At 44.1% G+C, this 18,531-nt stretch overlaps 1 protein-coding gene across 1 annotated transcript; it reads right to left on the reverse strand.

Moving 5' to 3' along the window:
• Positions 1-227: 227 nt before the first annotated feature.
• LOC148775782 (olfactory receptor 9I1-like) lies at positions 228-13,356 on the reverse strand. Its single transcript, XM_088843431.1, has 2 exons — positions 12,991-13,356; positions 228-509 (listed from the first exon to the last, which is right to left on the reverse strand). The coding sequence occupies exons 1-2, from the start codon at positions 13,354-13,356 to the stop codon at positions 228-230; spliced, it is 648 nt and encodes a 215-aa protein (XP_088699557.1).
• Between the last annotated feature and the right edge of the window lie 5,175 nt (positions 13,357-18,531).

Consider the following 18,531-nt stretch of genomic DNA (forward strand, 5'->3'; position numbering starts at 1 on the left):
TGGTGGGTTTCGGTCCTCGGTGTCGCAGAGACTTGGACACGGCTGAGTGACTAAATGCACACACACAGCATCATCCGGTGTGAGAAGGGGGCATTCCTCCATTTTACTCAAAGGCTTGAGAGAGTCTCCACCACCCGGGACACAGGGGCTCTCCCTGCCTGGGTGTCCCTGCCAGGGGGCCTTGGAGGGTGGGTGGCAGGTCCGGGGTCCCCCATTGCCTGCATCGATCAGGAGGGCTCCTCCGCTTCCCCCTGCCTCTCCCCCCCATCTACGTGGGTAAAGAGCATGACCCGCCGTGGGCATGGAGGCTGCTGGAAGGTGACCTTCGGCTGACCCAGCACTGTGTGTAAGGGGCTCACAGCCCCGATGATCACATCCCCTTTGGTGGAGAAGACGTCTGAGGGCCTGGATGCTAGCAGGTACCCTGGGGCCCAGACAGTGTCCCCCGCAGGCATTCCTGAGAGCAAGGCCCCAAGGACCCCTGGGCTGGGCACAGGGGCTGCCCTGTCCTGTGGGCGGGAGGCTGGGGCTTCTCGGCCAGCAGACCCCCTGGGCCTGGTTTCCCCCAGAGGCTCCAGGCACCTGTGCCGGGTCTTTCAGAGACCCCGAACCAAAGCACAGTGAGCGTCGACGAGCTCCCAGACTTCGCTCTCCACCACTGTACCCTTGGGCTTCTCCAGGGCTTCGGGATATCCTTCCAGCCCTCATCCCAGCAGCCTCAGCCAGTCAGCTCACACTCTGACTGGGAGGCTCAGGGCTGCCACGTCCCTGCTCTGGCTGAAGCCTGAAATTCTTCTTTGTTATATAACATCCCTCCCTACCCCCATGCCCCCAGCCTCACACCCCACCCCCTGCCACCCCTCGCTGCCGTCAATGATAAGGAACCCAAATGTTGTATAGGAGGCTCCCTTAATGGAAGCTCTTGGGAGACAGCTTGGACATTCCCCAGGATTCAAACCCTGACTCAGACCCACCATCTGTGTGAGCAAGACATTCAATTCCCTGGGTCTCACTTTCGTTTCTCCAAAGATGGGAGCTACTGTGCATCCCACTCGCTCGGCCATTGTGAAGCTTGAATGTGATAATTAGGCATTCAGTTCAGTTCAGTTCAGTTCAGTCGCTCAGTTGTGTCCGACTCTTTGCGACCCCATGAATCACAGCACGCCAGGCCTCCCTGTCCATCACCAACTCCCGGAGTTCACTCAAACTCATGGCCATCGAGTTGGTGATGCCATCCAGCCATCTCATTCTCTGTCGTCCCCTTCTCCTCCTGCCCCCAATCCCTCCCAGCATCAGGGTCTTTTCCAATGAGTCAGCTCTTCGCATCAGGTGGCCAAAGTATTGAAGTTTCAGCTTCAACATCAGTCCTTCCAATGAACACCCAGGACTGATCTCCTTTAGGATGGACTGGTTGGATCTCCTTGTAGTCCAAGGGACTCTCAAGAGTCTTCTCCAACACCACAGTTCAAAAGCATCAATTCTTCGGTGCTCAGCTTTCTTCACAGTCCAACTCTCACATCCATACATGACCACTGGAAAAACCACAGCCTTGACTAGGTGGACCTTTGTTGGCAAAGTAATGTCTCTGCTTTTTAATATGCTCTCTAGATGTTTTTCATAACTTTCCTTCCAAGGAGTAAGCGTCTTTTTAATTTCATGGCTGCAATCAGCATCTGCAGTGATTTTGGAGCCCCCAAAATAAAGTCAGCCACTGTTTCCACTCTTTCCCCATCTATTTGCCATGAAGTGATGGGACTGGATGCCATGATCTTAGTTTTCTGAATGTTGAGCTTTAACCCAACTTTTTCACTCTCTTCTTTCACTTTCATCAAGAGGCTCTTTAGTTCTTCTTCACTTTCTGCCATAAGGGTGGTGTCATCTGCATATCTGAGGTGATTGATATTTCTCCCGGCAGTCTTGATTCCAGCCTGTGCTTCTTCCAGCCCAGCGTTTCTCATCATGTACTCTGCATATAAGTTAAATAAGCAGGGTGACAATATACAACCTTGATGTACTCCTTTTCCTAGTTGGAACCAGTCTGTTGTTCCATGTCCAGTTCTGACTGTTGCTTCCTGACCTGCATACAGGTTTCTCAAGAGGCAGGTCAGGTGGTCTGGTAGTTCCATCTCTTTCAGAATGTTCCACAGTTTATTGTGATCCACACAGTCAAAGGCTTTGGCATAGTCAGTAAAGCAGAAATAGATGTTTTTCTTGAACTCTCTTGCTTTTTCATGGTCCAGCAGATGTTGGCAATTTGATCTCTGGTTCCTCTGCCTTTTCTAAAACAAGCTTGAACATCTGGAAGTTCACGGTTCAAATATTGCTGAAGCCTGGCTTGGGGAATTTTGAGCATGACTTTACTAACGTGTGAGATGAGTGCAATTGTGCGGTAGTTTGAACATTCTTTGGCATTGCCTTTCTTTGGGATTGGAATGAAAACTGACCTTTTCTAGTCCTGTGGCCACTGCTGAGTTTTCCAAATTTGCTGGCATATTGAGTGCAGCACTTTCACAGCATCATCTTTTAGGATTTGAAACAGCTCAACTGGAATTTCATCACCTGCACTAGCTTTGTTCGTAGTGATGCTTTCTAAGGCCCATTTGACTTCACATTCCAGGATGTGTGACTCTAGGTGAGTGATCACACTATTGTGATTATCTTGGTCATGAAGATCTTTTTTGTACAGTTCTTCTGCATATTCTTGCTACCTCTTCTCAATATCTTCTGCTTCTGTTAGGTACATACCATTTCTGTCCTTTATCGAGCCCATCTTTGCATGAAATATTCCCTTGGTATCTCTTTTCATGAAGAGATCTCTAGTCTTTCCCATTCTGTTGTTTTCATCTATTTTTTTGCATTGAAATCTGAGGAAGGCTTTCTTATCTCTCCTTGCTATTCTTTGGAATTCTGCCATCAGATGCATATATCTTTCCTATTCTCCTTTTCTTTTTGCTTCTCTTCTTTTCACAGCTATTTGTAAGGCCTCCTCAGACAGCCATTTTGCTTTTTTGCATTTCTTTTCCATGAGGATGGTCTTGATCCCTGTGTCCTGTACAATGTCAGAAACCTCCGTCCATCAAACCTCAGTTCATCAGGCACTCTGTCAGATCTAGTCCCTTAAATCTATTTCTTACTTCCACTGTATAATCATAAGGGATTTGATTTAGGTCATACCTGAATGGTCTAGTGGTTTTCCCTACTTTCTTCAATTTAAGTCTGAATTTGGCAATCAGGAGTTCATGATCTGAGCCACAGTCAGCTCCCGGTCTTGTTTTTACTGACTGTATAGAGCTTCAGTAGAGTTTGGTAAATTTTAAAGTGCTGTGAAAAATAAGGGATGTCTGAACCAGGATTGGAAACAGAGCAACAGCAGCATATTAGTGTCAATGGCGTCTCAGGGAGGCTCCCAGCAGGAGGTTGCTGGGAGGGCTGGGTGCAGGGACTGTGCACTTCTCAGCCTGAAGGGGGCGCCAGGGAGGACAGACAGTGCAGGGCGGGAGAGTCGGGTCCAGGAACAGGCATCCCGGCCAGCCATCTGCTTTATAACATGAAGGTTTATTGCAGGGCTGTCACAATAATTTGTTTCGTGTTGCCTTCGGCTGCTTTCTCATCCTACTGGAAGACGAGCAGCTCTGACAGAGGCTGGATCAGCCGGCAAGGCCTAAAACATTTACAGTCTGTTTCTTTACAGAAAAAGTTTATCTGATGCTGCTTTAAAGCCACTCTTAATTTACAAGAAATACAAAGGAGGTGACTTACGTGTTTTCCATTGCTGAGTGGCAGATCACCGGAAATTTAGTTGCTTAAGATCATGAGCGAACATAAGTTCTTGGGTCTGGTGCACAGTGAAGACAAACAATGCTGAACTGTCAGGGTCTGGAGCGGAGGAAGCTTCATGGAGGGCCACGCAAGGAGGTGAGTGGTTCCTGCCCCCCAAAACCTCACTCTCCCAAGGGTTTCAACAAAGCACTCTCTTCTTTTTGAATCGGTGTTTAAAAGCAAGTTTTTATCGGCGTATAGTTGTTTGTACTTATTCACGAGGTTGTGTTAGTTTCAAGTATGCAGCAAAGTGGACCAGTTACACATATACCCGCTCATTTTTTAAAAAGACTCTTTTCCCATAGAGGCCGTGACAGGGTGCTGAGTAGTTTCCTGTGCTACATAGCTGGCACTCATAGTCATCTATTTGATCTGTAGTCGAGTGCATATGTCAACCCCAATTTCCCAGCATACCCCTCTCCTCACTCATCCCTGGTAAACATAAGCTTGTTTCCTGCATCCGTGACTCTACTTTTGTATCAGCAAACATCCATCGTTTTGGATGCTTTCAACTGGGGTATAACTGCTTTCCCACGCTGTGTTAGTGTTTGTGGCACAGCGAAGCGAACTAGCTGCGTACATGCATGTGTCCCCTCCCTGTTGAGCCTCCCTCCCACCCCCACCCCCAGGTCATCACAGAGCGCTGAGCCGAGCTCCCTGTGCTAACCGGAAGGTTCCCACTAGCTGTCTGTCTCACACGTGGTCGTGTGTTGTGTCAATGCTGCTTTCCCAACTCATCCCACTCTCCTGCCCCACCCCCACTGTGTCCACAGGTCCGTTCTCTATGTCTGCGTTCCTGCCCTGCAAGGGTGTCCATCGGGACCATTTTCCTAGATTTCATATACGTACATATGAGTTATATCCAATATTTGTTTTGCTCTTTCTGACTTACTTCACTCTATATTACAGACTCTAGTTTCATCCACATCACTACGAATGACCCAATCCTGTTTCTTTTGTATATATGCACAGCATCTTTTTTTAATCCATTCACCTGTTGATGGACATTTAAGTGCTTCTGTGTCCTGGCTATTGAAAATAGTGCTGCAGTGAACATTGAGTACACGTGTTTTTGAATTATGGTGTTCTCAGGGTATGTGCCCAGCTGGGGGATTGTTGGGTCATTCGGTAGTTAATGGCAAGGTTAGGGAGGGGTGAAGCTGCTTGTTCAAGCTTCTTGGTGCAGGACTCTTTTGTCCAAATAGGTCGGGTCATGATGTTCCTATAAACCTCCAATAAAGACAATGTTATTCTCGGTTCTGGCACTTTTTGTCTCTGTATGAATGGAAAACACTTATACTCTTAAAGGTCAGAACCTTGGGCACTGGCCATCATATATTTCAGGCTATAGGCAACATTCTTAACCCTAAACAAAAGCATAGACTATGAAGGCTAAAGTAAAAGAAACAGATCTAATCCAATATGGAGGCCGAGCTGCTCTTCCCTGTTACACAATGACGCATATTTGTTGCCTTGTGATGCCCATGAGATGGCCATCAGGGCGTGAGTCATCTGTGTCTCCTGCTCAGGGTCTCCTGCGGCTGAAATGTAAGCTCTGGGTGGGTAACAATTTCATCCGAGACTCAAAGTTCTCTTACCAGCCCCATCAGGTTGCTGGCAGAATTCCTTGCTTTGAGTGTAGGACTGTGGTGCCCATTCCCTTGGTAGCTGCAGGCCAGGAGCTGGTTTCGAGTTCACCCTTGCCTCTTGGCCCTCTCACCGAGTGGCAGCTTACTTATACAAGGCATGTAAGACGAAGCCTCTACTGTTTTGAATTTCTCTTTGAGGCTTCTTCCCTCGTGGCTCAGACGGTAAAGCATCTGCCTGCAATGGGGAGATCCGGGTTCAATTCCTGTGTCGGGAAGATCCCCTGGAGAAGGAAATGGCAACCCATTCCAGTATTATTGACTGGAAAATCCCATGGACAGAGGAGTCTGGTAGGCTACAGTTCACAGGGTCGCAAAAAGTCGGACACGACTGAGTGACTTCACTTTCTCTTTGACGCTTTCCCCAGCAGGTCAGACCTGGTCAGGATAACTGCCTTTTTGGATGAACTTAGAGTTAGCTAATTGGAGACCCTACTTACATCTTAAAAATCTGGTCCTCTCATAACAGAAGTGCTATCCCATCGTATCTCAGGGGCTGCCCTCATCCTAGGAGAGGGGACTGTAGAATTCTGCCCACTTCAATCACTCAGACAAATCTAGAATGTAGAATATTTATAAGACAGCAATGTGTCTCAAAACAAGTGAAAGGAAAGGGGACTGTATGAGATTAAAAGAAGGCAAAAAATGTAGCAGTCAAATGCAATGCTTTAATTTAGACTGGACCTGGATTAAAACTAATAAAAGCTACACAACCCATTCTTGGGTAAATAAGGAAAATATGAATGAGAACAGATATTAAATATTGTGATGGGTTAATCGGTCATTTTCTTAGGTGTGGTCTCATTGCAGGGAAGAACCAAATCCAACTCCATGTTGGAACTGTTTCTTTGACTTGCTTTTCGTTGCCTTTGCTATTATAATCATACAGAAGGGAACTTGTCTCAAAGAACCCTGACCCTCTGCCTGACTGTTAAATGGAAGTGCCTTTGTTCCAGACCCTGTCCACCTGTGAATGGTCAGAGGAAGAAATGAACACGTCCCCTGTCCAAGGCTCGCTATTCTAGGAGATACTTGCAAGATTAATGACCGTTTTACTTTGTTTCCTAACCTCTCCCAATCTTTGACCTGTAAAAGGACCTGGCATTCAGACCTCACGAGATGGCTGCTTTGAAACGTTAGTCTGCCGTCTTCTCTGTCTGCTCGCTTTCCAAAGAAGGTATTCCTTGCCTCAACACCGGGTCTCTGGTTCACTGACCTGTCATGCGACAAGCAGAGCGAACTTTGACTCGGTAACAGTCGTGGTATGATAATATCATAGTCATGTAGAAGAATATCCATCATATCCATAGTATTTAAAAAAGATCATTGAGGTATAACAAATGCTCAGAAAAATTGTCATACATGAATTTTCAGTCTGAACAGACCTGAGTTACTAGCACCAGATGGAAATAAAATACATCACTAATCCCTGAAGCCCTTCTGTGTGCCATTCCAATTCCAAACCCTGACCTATGTCTAATAGCACTGATTACTTTGTTTGCCTTTGTCCTTTGTGTATCTGTAATCATATAATACATAGTCATTTGTGTCTGATTCCTTTCATCCAACATTATACTAGTGAGATTCATCCGGATGTTGCAGCAAACTGTAATAGTTTGAGGGAATCACTACTTTTTCTTCATGGAGGTGTCTAGTATGCTTTAAGAAAATTTTGCTGAATGGAGAATATTCTTCTGTTTTTTCACCTTGGACTGTTTGTTTCAGTGAAAATAAGTATTTCCACACATGCAGTTTTTGACCTTTAGTAGAACACCTACATTTCTTTGATAATTTCTTTTAAGACAAAAATCATAAAATTATGATCTTTTGAATGTTTCATCAAATTTAAATGTTGAATGAAAAATGATTGACTTTATTATTTCACTCCAGTTCAGAAGAGAAATTTCTCCAAGTCAGTCAGGGACTCCACCAAAAAGAGTCTTGTCACAAGTCAGTATAATCCGAGCCACAATTATGTAAATTCAGAATTAAATCTTGTACATTCATTTGTATGTTTGTTTAAGTTTTTCCTTTTCAATGGAATGGATGAATTTCAATTTCAATGCCTTCCAGTTTGCAAGATTTGTTTTCAATACTTGGAACTTGCTAAAACCTTCAAATGTTGAAGGTTCTTGTGCCCTATTCCTTACATTTTTTGATTAAAGATAGAGATTTCTAACTGATTTTAAATAAATACAATTCAAAATTTGGGAACATTTAAACAAAGGAGCTCAATATTATTGTAGATCAGTCAGGTTGATTAAAGAGGAGCATTTCAAAGGCTCACATACTTCTACGATGCTGTGGATAAGAAGCAGGAAAGAAATGTTGTGCTGCCATGCCAGAGAGCTTTTGTTTTTGTTATTCAATCCCATCTTGATCAAAACATTTTGTACTCCCTTTTAAACTGTATCGCTATGAAAATACTTGTAAATGCTAAAAACTATAGCTTCTATTTTGATGGAAAAACCATCATAACTTGTTTGGATGTGATTCTAAATTATGTGTGCCACAGCTGACTTCAAATATAAGTCTGTGCCATAGATTTCATAATTCAATAAGAATATCCTTTTCTTTTTTTCATGACTTCGTGCTTCAGTAAAACTTGTATTTGTCTTACCAGCACATAAACAAGGAGTGTTGTCTTCAAGTTTGACGTTTTATGTGGAATTTACAGCAGCATTCACAATAATGTCGGCTATTTCATATTTGTCAGAATGAACTCTCAACAGCTTTGCTTTGAAGAATTGGACCAAAAAAATCAAATTATTGGAGTAGATTTTCTGTTTGAAGTTTTTAATGACACTGACATAAAACCATTGTCATTTCACTGTGTGAAATTATAATTTTCTGTTGGAGACAAGACGTTGCCAAGTATTGTTTTACTTTCTCTCTGTGCACAAAACATTGGAATTAAAGAAATGAGCTAAATTACTTTTGATGAGTTTGAAAAGTCGTGCTTTGTGGAGTGAAGTGTAAACACACCTGCTATTTTAAATTGTTGACATCAGGCACAGTCTTTGAAAGCAAGGGGTAATGTATCTTCAGATGATTTATATCTTCTACTGTTCAAATCCTCTTGGATACTAAGACATATGCAATGGATGATAAATGGAGACAAACATTGTGTGCAAAATATATGTTCATCATTAACTGTCTCGAGTAACATGCCCTTCTGTTTTTTGCTACCAAAAGTGCTCGCTGCAGAATATGAAAATGATACCAAACAATAATATATATTGGCCTGACTTTTGCCTTGTACAAAAATGGACCAAAGTACTGTAGCAAAAGCTTTTGGATTACTCTCTAATACACTATAGCAGGAGGTCATTTATACCTAGGAGTCAGCCTAGTGGACAGCCTGTTTGCTTCACATGCTGAGTCATGGACCACAGTATAACTAACGGGCTAGTACAGCAGTGGCTGCCAGGAGCAGCAGATTTGAATATTTCTTTCACCACCATCCTAGATCTAAGAAATGAGCTGTCTCTAGATCCTATGTCTGAGTAATTTTTTTTTTTTAATTTTTTAAGCAGGGAACACCTTGCTTGCTGTTCTTGGACAAGAGATTTCATTCTGGAAAAAATCAAATAAAGAGAGATGAGATTTGGCTGATTAGTCTTTCAGATTTAAATATACATCAACGCGATAGCCCTGCTCACTGTGTACATGTCCCCCTCACTATCAGACTGACCATGGCAGAAGGTAGAAGTACAAAAATGGAAGTCTCAGTTCAGTTCAGTTCAGTTCAGTCGCTCAGTCGTGTCCGACTCTCCGCGACCCCATGAATCACAGCACGCCAGGCCTCCCTGTCCATCACCAACTCCCGGAGTACACTCAAACTCATGTCCACAGAGTCGGTGATGCCATCCAGCCATCTCATTCTCTGTCGTCCCCTTCTCCTCCCGCCCCCAACCTTTCCCAGCATCAGAGTCTTTGCCAGTGAGTCAACTCGTCGCATGAGGTGGCCAAAGTATTGCAGTTTCAGCTTCAGCATCAGTCCCTCCAATGAACGCCCAGGATTGATCTCCTTTAGAATGGACTGGTTGGATCTCCTTGCAGTATAAGGGACTCTCTACCAAGCTATTAATTAGAAAGTGGAAAGTCTGGGACAAATCTACACTGACTTGGATGCCAGGACAGCAGGTATCAACAAAGACCATCCTGGGAAAATCTTTCAGTTGTAAATGTGCTTTTCTTTCCTCCCCTCCTTCCCTGCTCCCTCCCTCCCTCCCTCCTTCGCCTTTCTTCTTTTTCTTCCCTCCCTTTCTCTTTTTCTTCTTGAAGCATTAAAGCTTTTCTTCCCTTCAAGATAACTGATGCACAACACAGGTTTATGGTTCCATGCTAGCGGCACTTTATTGAGGTGTGATGTAAATACAGTAAATGACACGGCAGAGACTGAACACGGCTTCCCCGGTGGCGCAGAGGGTAAAGAATCCGCCTGCAACGCGGGAGACGCAGGTTCGATCCCTGGGTTGGGAAGATCCCCTGGAGACGGGCATGGCAACCCACTCCAGTGTTCTTGCCTGGAGAATCCCCACAGGCAGAGGAGCTTGGAGGGCTGCAGTCCATGGGGTCACAAAGAGTCGGACTCGACTGAGCAATGAAGTACAGCACACACAGCGATTGAACGACAACAAAATACACTGATTGTTGCAGTTTAAGTGTGCAGATTAGTGAAGCCTGATAGCGTACACGTACACATATAACCATCGCACAGATTGAGGTTTAGATTTGCATAGCCCAGGAAGCCCTTCTTGTAACTTTCCAGACCATCATTCTTCCCTCATCCTCCAGAGGCAGCCACTACCTGTTTTCCATTTCCATAGGTTAGTTTGTCTACCTGAACTTCATAGAAAGGAAATCTTTCTGTCTGGCTTCTTTCATTCATCATAACTTTCTTTTTATTGAGATTTGTCCATGTTGTTGTATCTATCAATGGTTCATTTCTTTAAAAAATGCTGAGTATGAATATACTACAATTTATTTATCCATCCTTCTGTCTTTACACATTTGGGTTGTTTTCAGTGTTGAGTTTCTATGAATAAAGTTGCAGTGGACATTGCTATAAAAGTTGTTTTGGGTGAACATAGGCATTTATTCTCATGAGTCCATACCAAGGAGAATAAATTACTGGGACATAGGGTAGGTGTATCTTTAACTGTATAAGAAACTGGAAATGATTCTCCAGAGTCCTGTAATTTTATACTGATCATACCCAGGCTCGGAAAGCACGTGGAGAGATTGGAGTTCTCACTGCAGGAGCTCCCACGCTGCAGGTGGGAATGTCTTGGCAGTTGTTTAAAATGCATCTAATTCCTGCAACAAATGTATGATAATTCAGATTTTAATATTATTTTAGTTGGTGAAGCTTATGTTTATAAGGGAATTTGTCTATTTTCTCTGTTATCAAAATTCATTGGCCTAATGTTGGTTATACTATTTCCTTATTCTATTTTATGATACCTATAGGCTCTGTAGTAATGCCCTTTTAAAATTTAAAATTAAAAAAATCATGGTACTTGGGACTTCTATTAATCTTTTCAAGGAAGCAAAGTTAGAGTTTTTGTTGAGTTTTTGAGTTTTAAAAATCTATTTTTATTAACAGCTTTGTTGAGGTATAATTGACATTCATCTATTTTTATTTCATTGACCTTTTTCTCATCTTTACCACTTCTTTTATTCTATTTTCTTTGGGTTTAGTTTGATCTTCTTTTTCTAGCTTCTTGAAGTGGAAGCTTAGATAATTGATTCAAGACATTTCCCCCTTAGTATAGCCATTCAGAACTCTAAGCACTGCTTTAATATCATCCCCATCCCAAATTTTCATATTTATTTTATTAGTGCTCAGTTTAAAATATTTGCTTATTCCCATTTTAACTTATTTTTCCTGCACAGGTTATTTAGGAGTGTATTCTTTAATTTCTTTCAGTCATTAATTACTAACATTATTGGGCTTCCCTTGTAGCTCAGTCAGTAAAGAATCTGCCTGCAGATTCCTGAGTTGGGAAGATCCCCTGGAGATGGAAATGGCAGCCCACACCAGTGTTGTGGCCTGGAGAATCCCATGGACGGAGAAGCCTGGTGGGCTATAGTGCATGGAGTCTCAAGTGTTACACATGGCTTAGCGACTAAACCACCACCACCACTAGCATTATTCATTTAATTCATTGTGGAAAGAGAACTTATTTGTCTTGATTTCGTTTCTTTGTGATTTACTGAATCTTGACCAGCATATAATCCACTTTGGTGGATGTTCCACATAAACTTGAACAGAATTTGGATTCTTCTGGCTTTGGGTGTGTAGCATTCCATGTATATCAATTAGATCAATTTGGTTAGTGATATTCAACTATCTACCCTTACTGACTTTGACCTTCTTTTTCTACACATTACTGAAGAGAAGGGTTAGCATATCCACCTATGTATTTTCTTCACATATTTTGAAGCTGTGTTATTGGGTACATAAAGATGTACAATTGTTACATCCTTCTGAAAAATTCATGTTTTTCTTTATCTCTGCTTGTATTCTTTTCCTTAAAGTCTCGTGTTCAATAATCACAAAGCCATTCTAGCTTCTTTATCTTAGTGTTTCCATGAAATATAATTTTTCATTCTTTTGCCTTCAACCAATCTATGCCATATCTTTAAAGAGTATCCCCTATAAAGAGCATATGGCACAAACGCCTGTGGCTGATTCATATTGATGTATGGCATAAGCCATCGCAATATTGTAAAGTAATTATCCTCTAGTTAAATAAATAAATTTTAAAAAATAGAAAAAAAGAGCAAATAGCAGGTTATCCATGTCATTAAAAAAATTCCCTTATTCTCCCATTAGCATGATCTCCAGCTATAATTCTTTCATAAAGAGTAAAAGTCAATATTAATGAGCATAGAGACAAAAGGATAAGGGTAACTGGAAACTCAAGCATGGTTGCCTTGGGGAATGGGAGGTTAGATGTGGTGATCAGTTTACTAGGATTATGCTGTCTTTTAGCTCTGTGATATCAGAGAGTAGCCCTAGAACTCTGAGAATTTGGGGGCTGGACTAAAGAGGAAGAGGGAAAGAAAAAAGAGGCAGAAGGAACCAGCCAAACAAATTTCACCAAGCTTGCAGCTTTTCTTACAGAGCTGGTAGTTCTCGCCCGCTTCCGAGGTGCCAGTGAAAGCATCCATTCTTTAGGGTAAGCTTCATATGGCATTGATGCTACTGATGCTTATCTCTCTGGGGAGAATGTGGATGAGATGAAGGACCCTTATCTAAGCCACATCCCTTGGGAACTGAATTTTACAAATGACTTTTCTGATTGTGCCTTCTATGATTTTGTTCCTGAGACTGTAGGTCAAAGGATTCAGCACAGGGAAGACCACAGTGTAAAAGACACGATCTTGTTCTCTGGGGGTGTTGTCTGGGTTACTTCTCTGGCGCTGAAGGCAAGTGTCCCAAAGAAGAGCATAAAGGCAGTGCGATAGGAGTTGCAGGTGGAGAAGGTCTTGGTTTCCCACCAGCAGAGGTCACTCTCAGAACCGTTTGGATGATGAGCGTGTAGGAGACCAGGATGGTCATGCCGTTGGCCAGGAACGGGAGTTTGGCAGAAAAGAAGATGACAATCTCACTTTGTGTCGTGCTGCTGGAGGCAAGCTTTAGCAGGGGTGGGAGATGGCAGGAGAAGCTGCTCTGACTGTCATCACAGAAGCAGAGGGTAAAGGTGCACACGTACGCAGGATGGCCCTTGATAACCCACAGACACAGGCCCCAGAGACATCCCCACATACGGCTCAGTGGATTGCTAACGGCAACAAAGCGGTCACAGGCCATCCCAGGGAGCAGGGAGAGTGAGCTGATGATGGTGAAGACGGTGAAGGAGAAGAACTGCCTGCACATCGGCCACAGGAGATGACCGTTTTGCTCGTGGTCAGTATGGCCAGGATTGGAGGGGCGATGACCAAGGCGCAGCAGCATCCAGCAGGGAAAGAAGGCCCAGGAAGAAGCCCATGGTGTGTGGAGCTGGGTGTCCCCTGGGGTTAGAATAAGCATCTCCACATTTCCCAGAAGGGCAACTAGGTAGAAAGTGAGAAACATCAGGAAGAGCTGAATGGTCAGTTCAGGGTGGTCTGTGAACCCACAGAATGGACTCTGTCGCAGTGGTGAGATCTCTTTGGCCACGGGTTCCATGCAGCTGGGTGGCGTCAGAAGGAGAGTGGAATCAGAGATTCCAGACCTGCAGGCCTGCGTCTTCTTTAGTGTCAGATGCTAGATGAAAATCTCATGTTTTTCTGCTCAGAGAGAGAAAAGAATGTTATGATTTAAAGAATCCACAGGCACTGCCCTGGTAGTCCAGTGGCTAAGACTCTGAGCTTCTAGTGCAGGGGGCCTGGGTTCCATCCCTGGCCAGGGAACCAGATCTCACACGCCTCAATTAAGATTCTGCATGCCACAAAAGATTGAAGGTTCTGTGTTCTATAGCAAAGACCTGGTGCACCAAGTGAAGAAATAAATAAAAATAATAGCAATAAAAGAATCTACCACTGGCAGTTACTATGGAGAGTGTTTACCTATCTGCATCCTTCTGAAAATGGACTTGGGGTAGGCATTTCTTCAGGTTCACTTGCTTGTTGTCTAAGGTCTAAGAAAACACTTGCTTATTGTCTTTCTGAGACGAGAGAGCCTTAGACTATCAGGACTGGAAGGGACCAGTCTGGAGTCTCTCTTTCCTGGAATATCCCCAAGAGACGGTCACATGGATTCCAAGGTTGGGCCCTGACAACTCCCAGCAGGACGCAGACTGTGATGAGAGTGGTGCCTCCAGAGTGGCCAGACGCAGAGTCCTCTGTTACCTGATGGGGACTTTCTGGACACGCTACCTTTGGAAAGTTCTTCCTCTTGGGAAAGCCACCTTGCTCTTTCTGTTATCTTCTACACATTAGTATTTGGTTTCCCAGTTGGCGCAGTAGTCAGTAATCTGCCAATGCAGGAGACGCAGGTTTGATCCCTGGGTCAGGAAGATCCCCTGGAGGAGGAAACGGCAGCCCACTCCAGTATTCTTTCCTGGGAAACCCCATGGACAGAGAAGCCTGGCAGGCTACAGTCCATGGGGTTGCAAAGAGTTGGACACGACTGAGCGTCCGAGTTTAAGGTTAAATTTTCCACATGAGTATTATGCTTGACTCTGCACGTTGAGCAAAACCTGTCTCTCCCAAAACAGAGAGCGACCGTGCCCACTCTTATCTCGTCTCTTATTCTGCAAGTCAAACATTTCCGGTCATTCCAGCAATTCCCGGTGAGCCCTTTCATAATCCATTTTTGTTCTGCTGTGAACATGGTTGTCATCTGTCTCAGATCTCTTTTTGGAGGGTCCTTGAGAGAAAGCAATTCTGTGAAAATCATTAGATTTATGAGGCTCTCATTCTGTGTTGGACGTTTCCACACTAATTGATTTCTCGCAATAATCCTGAAATAGCCATTATGAATTTTCACTCTTGAAATGTGTAAGCCGAGGGTCAGGAAGTTAAAGTGGCACATCAAAGGATAAACTGCAAGTGCAGAAGCCAGAACTTAAGCTATGGTGTCACAACCCTAGGGCACTGCTTGTTTCATTACCCTACACCGGTCCTTCTTAACCACCATCCGTCTCCTTTAATTTTTAGCTTCTGGAGTCTAGAGGTAGCTCACAGGAAGGGGGTTAATAGAAATCTGGTTGATTCTTCACTTTCTAGGGGTGGAAATGGGTTCTGTGTTAGCTACTCATTGTTCCATGCTCGGCCCTCAGGAATGAAGCCTCTGGGGGTGGGGGTGGAGGCTTCTCCATCTCCCGGAGACTCACCAGGAGGCTGGTTAGAGTCAGGGTTAAAGACTTGTTTGTGAGCTAGGGGTTCTCACCAGCCAAAGAACTTCCATAAAACATTTTGGGCTGTCTGTCAGTTTTGATCCTGAGAATTTCAAGGCTCATAAGGCAAAATCAAATTCCTAGTATTTCAGACTGCCAGGCCCACTGAGTTTCTTATAATTGCCGTATCAGATCTGTTGACTAGCAGTAGCTGGAGTGTCGACCGGCCTGGTTTACCGCACTGCTCACACCTTCTTCGATCCTAAGTGCCTTTCCTCCTGAGCTCTGCTATTCCTGTGATTTTTCTGTGTTCCTACCTTTTGCTTCTTTCTGTCTCTCTGCGAAAAATTTCCCATCATTTTTCTCTTTTTGCCTCCTCATTACTTACACGTGGGTGTGGCTATTCACCCCATGGAGGTCCATCATCTTATTGAAAAACTGAAAAAATTTTTTCACTTTTTTTTTTTTAGTTCAAATACTTTAAAAAGAGAATTTGATGTATCCAGCTGCCTTTTTGGGAGCCAGTTCAAAAGTTAAAAATTTGAAATTATATAGCCAGCCTACGTGTTAACTGTCTGTTGTGTCCAAAGTGTCGGTTATGTGGTACAAAATGGATCTTCATGCCTTCACCTAGATTGTGGAAGATGCTGGTGTTGTGACATCTTCTTGAGACCCAAGTCTTGAAAACTCCGCTTGGAACTTCTTGGAGAGACATCCTGAGTTTGTATTCACATCTATTATTCTGTTCCAAGACTCTATAAGTCCTTCTTTCAGAGCAGCATTTTTTATCCTTATTTAGCCACACACCCTTTTTTTCTTCTTTCTATAGAGATGAAAATTTAAAGACATGGAACCCATGCTTTAGGACACGCTTAACTAAATGGCCTCCAACTCTTTTTGCTACGCTTGTCTCTGAATCATAAGATTAGAAATGTAAGTTTCTTTGAAGCATTTAAAAGATTACTTTGAAAATTTCAGTATTTGGACTAAATAGCTCACAAATTCAGATTTCTAAACAATCACATACTTTGTAGACATAGCAATATCCCACTGCTTAGTCGGATTTGGACTGGCTAATCCACCATCTTTTTTTTCCAGAGTGGACATAATTTTTTGGCTTCCCAGGTGGCTCAGTGGTAAAGTAGCTGCCTGCAATGCAGGAGATGCAAGAGGCAAGGGTTTGATCCCTGTGGTGAGAAGATCCCCTGGAGTAGGAAATGGCAACCTGCTCCAGTAGTCTTGCCTGGAAAATGCTATGGACAGAGGAGCCTGGAGGGCTACAGTCCATGGTGTTACAAAGAGCCGGATAACCAGTGAACATGCAGGCGGCATAACCTTTCTGTCCAGCCCTTGGACATGTCCCACAACATCTGCATAACTTAGTTAACACACCCTGAGAATAGGCACCTTCATGCCCTCATTGACCTAAAAAGAAACATTCATCTGGCAACTTTCTTTCAGATGGTGGTAGCTAAAACTTACATCTGTTTGAGTCATTGTCTCCATGGGGAAACAGAGAGAACTTTCTTTGAAACTCAGCTATCAGCAGTTGTCTGTCTGTTTCTGAGTCCACGTCTGTCCGATGTCTGATATTTGAACGTGACCTTGTGTTGGGAGAGCGTCTGGGTGACTGGTTTCTCTTTCTCTCCAGGGTTTGGGGCTCTCTGTGCCCACGGCCATCAGGATGGGCTTGCATGCTCTTCTTCCAGTTGGTGGGAGTAACCATGACCCTTGGCAGAGCTCCTGGACTTTATGAACATACAGATGCCTGGGGTCAGAAAGGACCTTGGCACGCAGTTCTGTGAGGTTCCCCCTCTGCTCCTCAGAGGCCTCAGCCTTTGTGGAGATGCCTTGAGGGACACAGCAGGGGAAGAAAGCAGGAGGCTGAGTGGGTTCTGTTCCAACAAAGCGGCGTTTCTTGTCACGCTTGTAAACAGACAGGTACTTTATTTCATTTTGTTTGGAAAGGGGGTTCTGATGTTAAAGAAAGATGACCCTCTGGTCTAGTATGTTCTTTTCATTTGCCAGAAGAGAACATTGAAACTCAGAGAAGAAGTAACTTTTACTGGGCGTGTCAGAAACCATTTCCTCCCAAATTGGTCTCAATGGGGTGTCTCATGTGGCGCCTTAGGACAGGCCGTGGGTCGTGAGAGAGCAAACCAGAGCTAACAGGTCTGGGATGGAGCCCCAGGGCTGGGAGGATTGCGACAGAGTAGTTGGGGCCCTCGGAAGCCAGGTCTCCGAGGTTCCCAAGTGGTCACCTCCCTCTCTGTAACATCCATTTCCACATCATCCTTTTTATTTTTTAATTGGGGGACGATTCCTTTACAAGTTTGTGATAGTTTTGGCCACACGTCAGTGTGAATCAGCCACAGGCGTGCGTGTGTCTCCCCCTCCTGAGCCCACCTCCCCCCACTTCCCCAGCCACCCCTCCAGCGTGTCACAGCACTGGCTTTGGGCTCCCTGTGTCATACATTGACCCGCCCGATCCCAGCTCTCTGTTTTATATATGGCAGTGTGTATGTTCCCATGCCAGTCTCTCAAATCATCCCACCCTCTCCTTCTCTCAGAGTCCAAAAGTCTGTTCTTTAAGTCTGTGTCTGCTTTGCTGCCTTGCACTTGGGATCATCGGGACCATCCTCTGAGGTTCCATAGATGTGTGTTAATATGCAGTATTTGTGGTTCTCTGACTCACTTCACTCTGTGTAACAGGCTCTAGGTTCATCCACCTCATTAGGACTGACTCAAATGTGTTCCTTTTCATGGCTGAGTAATATTCCATCGTGTATATGTACCACAACTTCCTTATCCACCCATCTGCCGATGGACCCTAGGTGGCTTCCATGTCCTGACTATTGTAAATCGTGCTGCAGTGAACATTGGGGTTCATGCGTCTTTTTCAGTTTTGGTTTCCCCTGGGTGTGTGCCCAGCAGTGGGATTGCTGGGTGTGTGGTGGTTTCATTCCTGATTTTTTAGGGAATCCCCACACTGTTCTCCATAGGGGTTGTATCAGTTTGCATTCCCACCAACAGTGTAAGAGGGTTTCTTTTTCTCCACACTCTCTCCGGCATTTATTGTTTGCAGGCTATTTGATTTTGGTCAGCCGTTCTGACCGGTTCTACATTATCTTTTCAAAAGCTTCTTCTGAAAGGTCTTTCTGACCTCACCAGCTGAGACAACCTCCTCAGAGGGATGGGACCCATCTTTGGCATGTGCTCTGAACACCTAGCTA

The sequence above is a fragment of the Moschus berezovskii genome, chromosome 14 (genome assembly GCF_049115385.1).
Source record: "Moschus berezovskii isolate FMDL1 chromosome 14, NW_MosBer_1.0, whole genome shotgun sequence".
Classification (NCBI taxonomy): Eukaryota; Metazoa; Chordata; class Mammalia; order Artiodactyla; family Moschidae; genus Moschus; species Moschus berezovskii.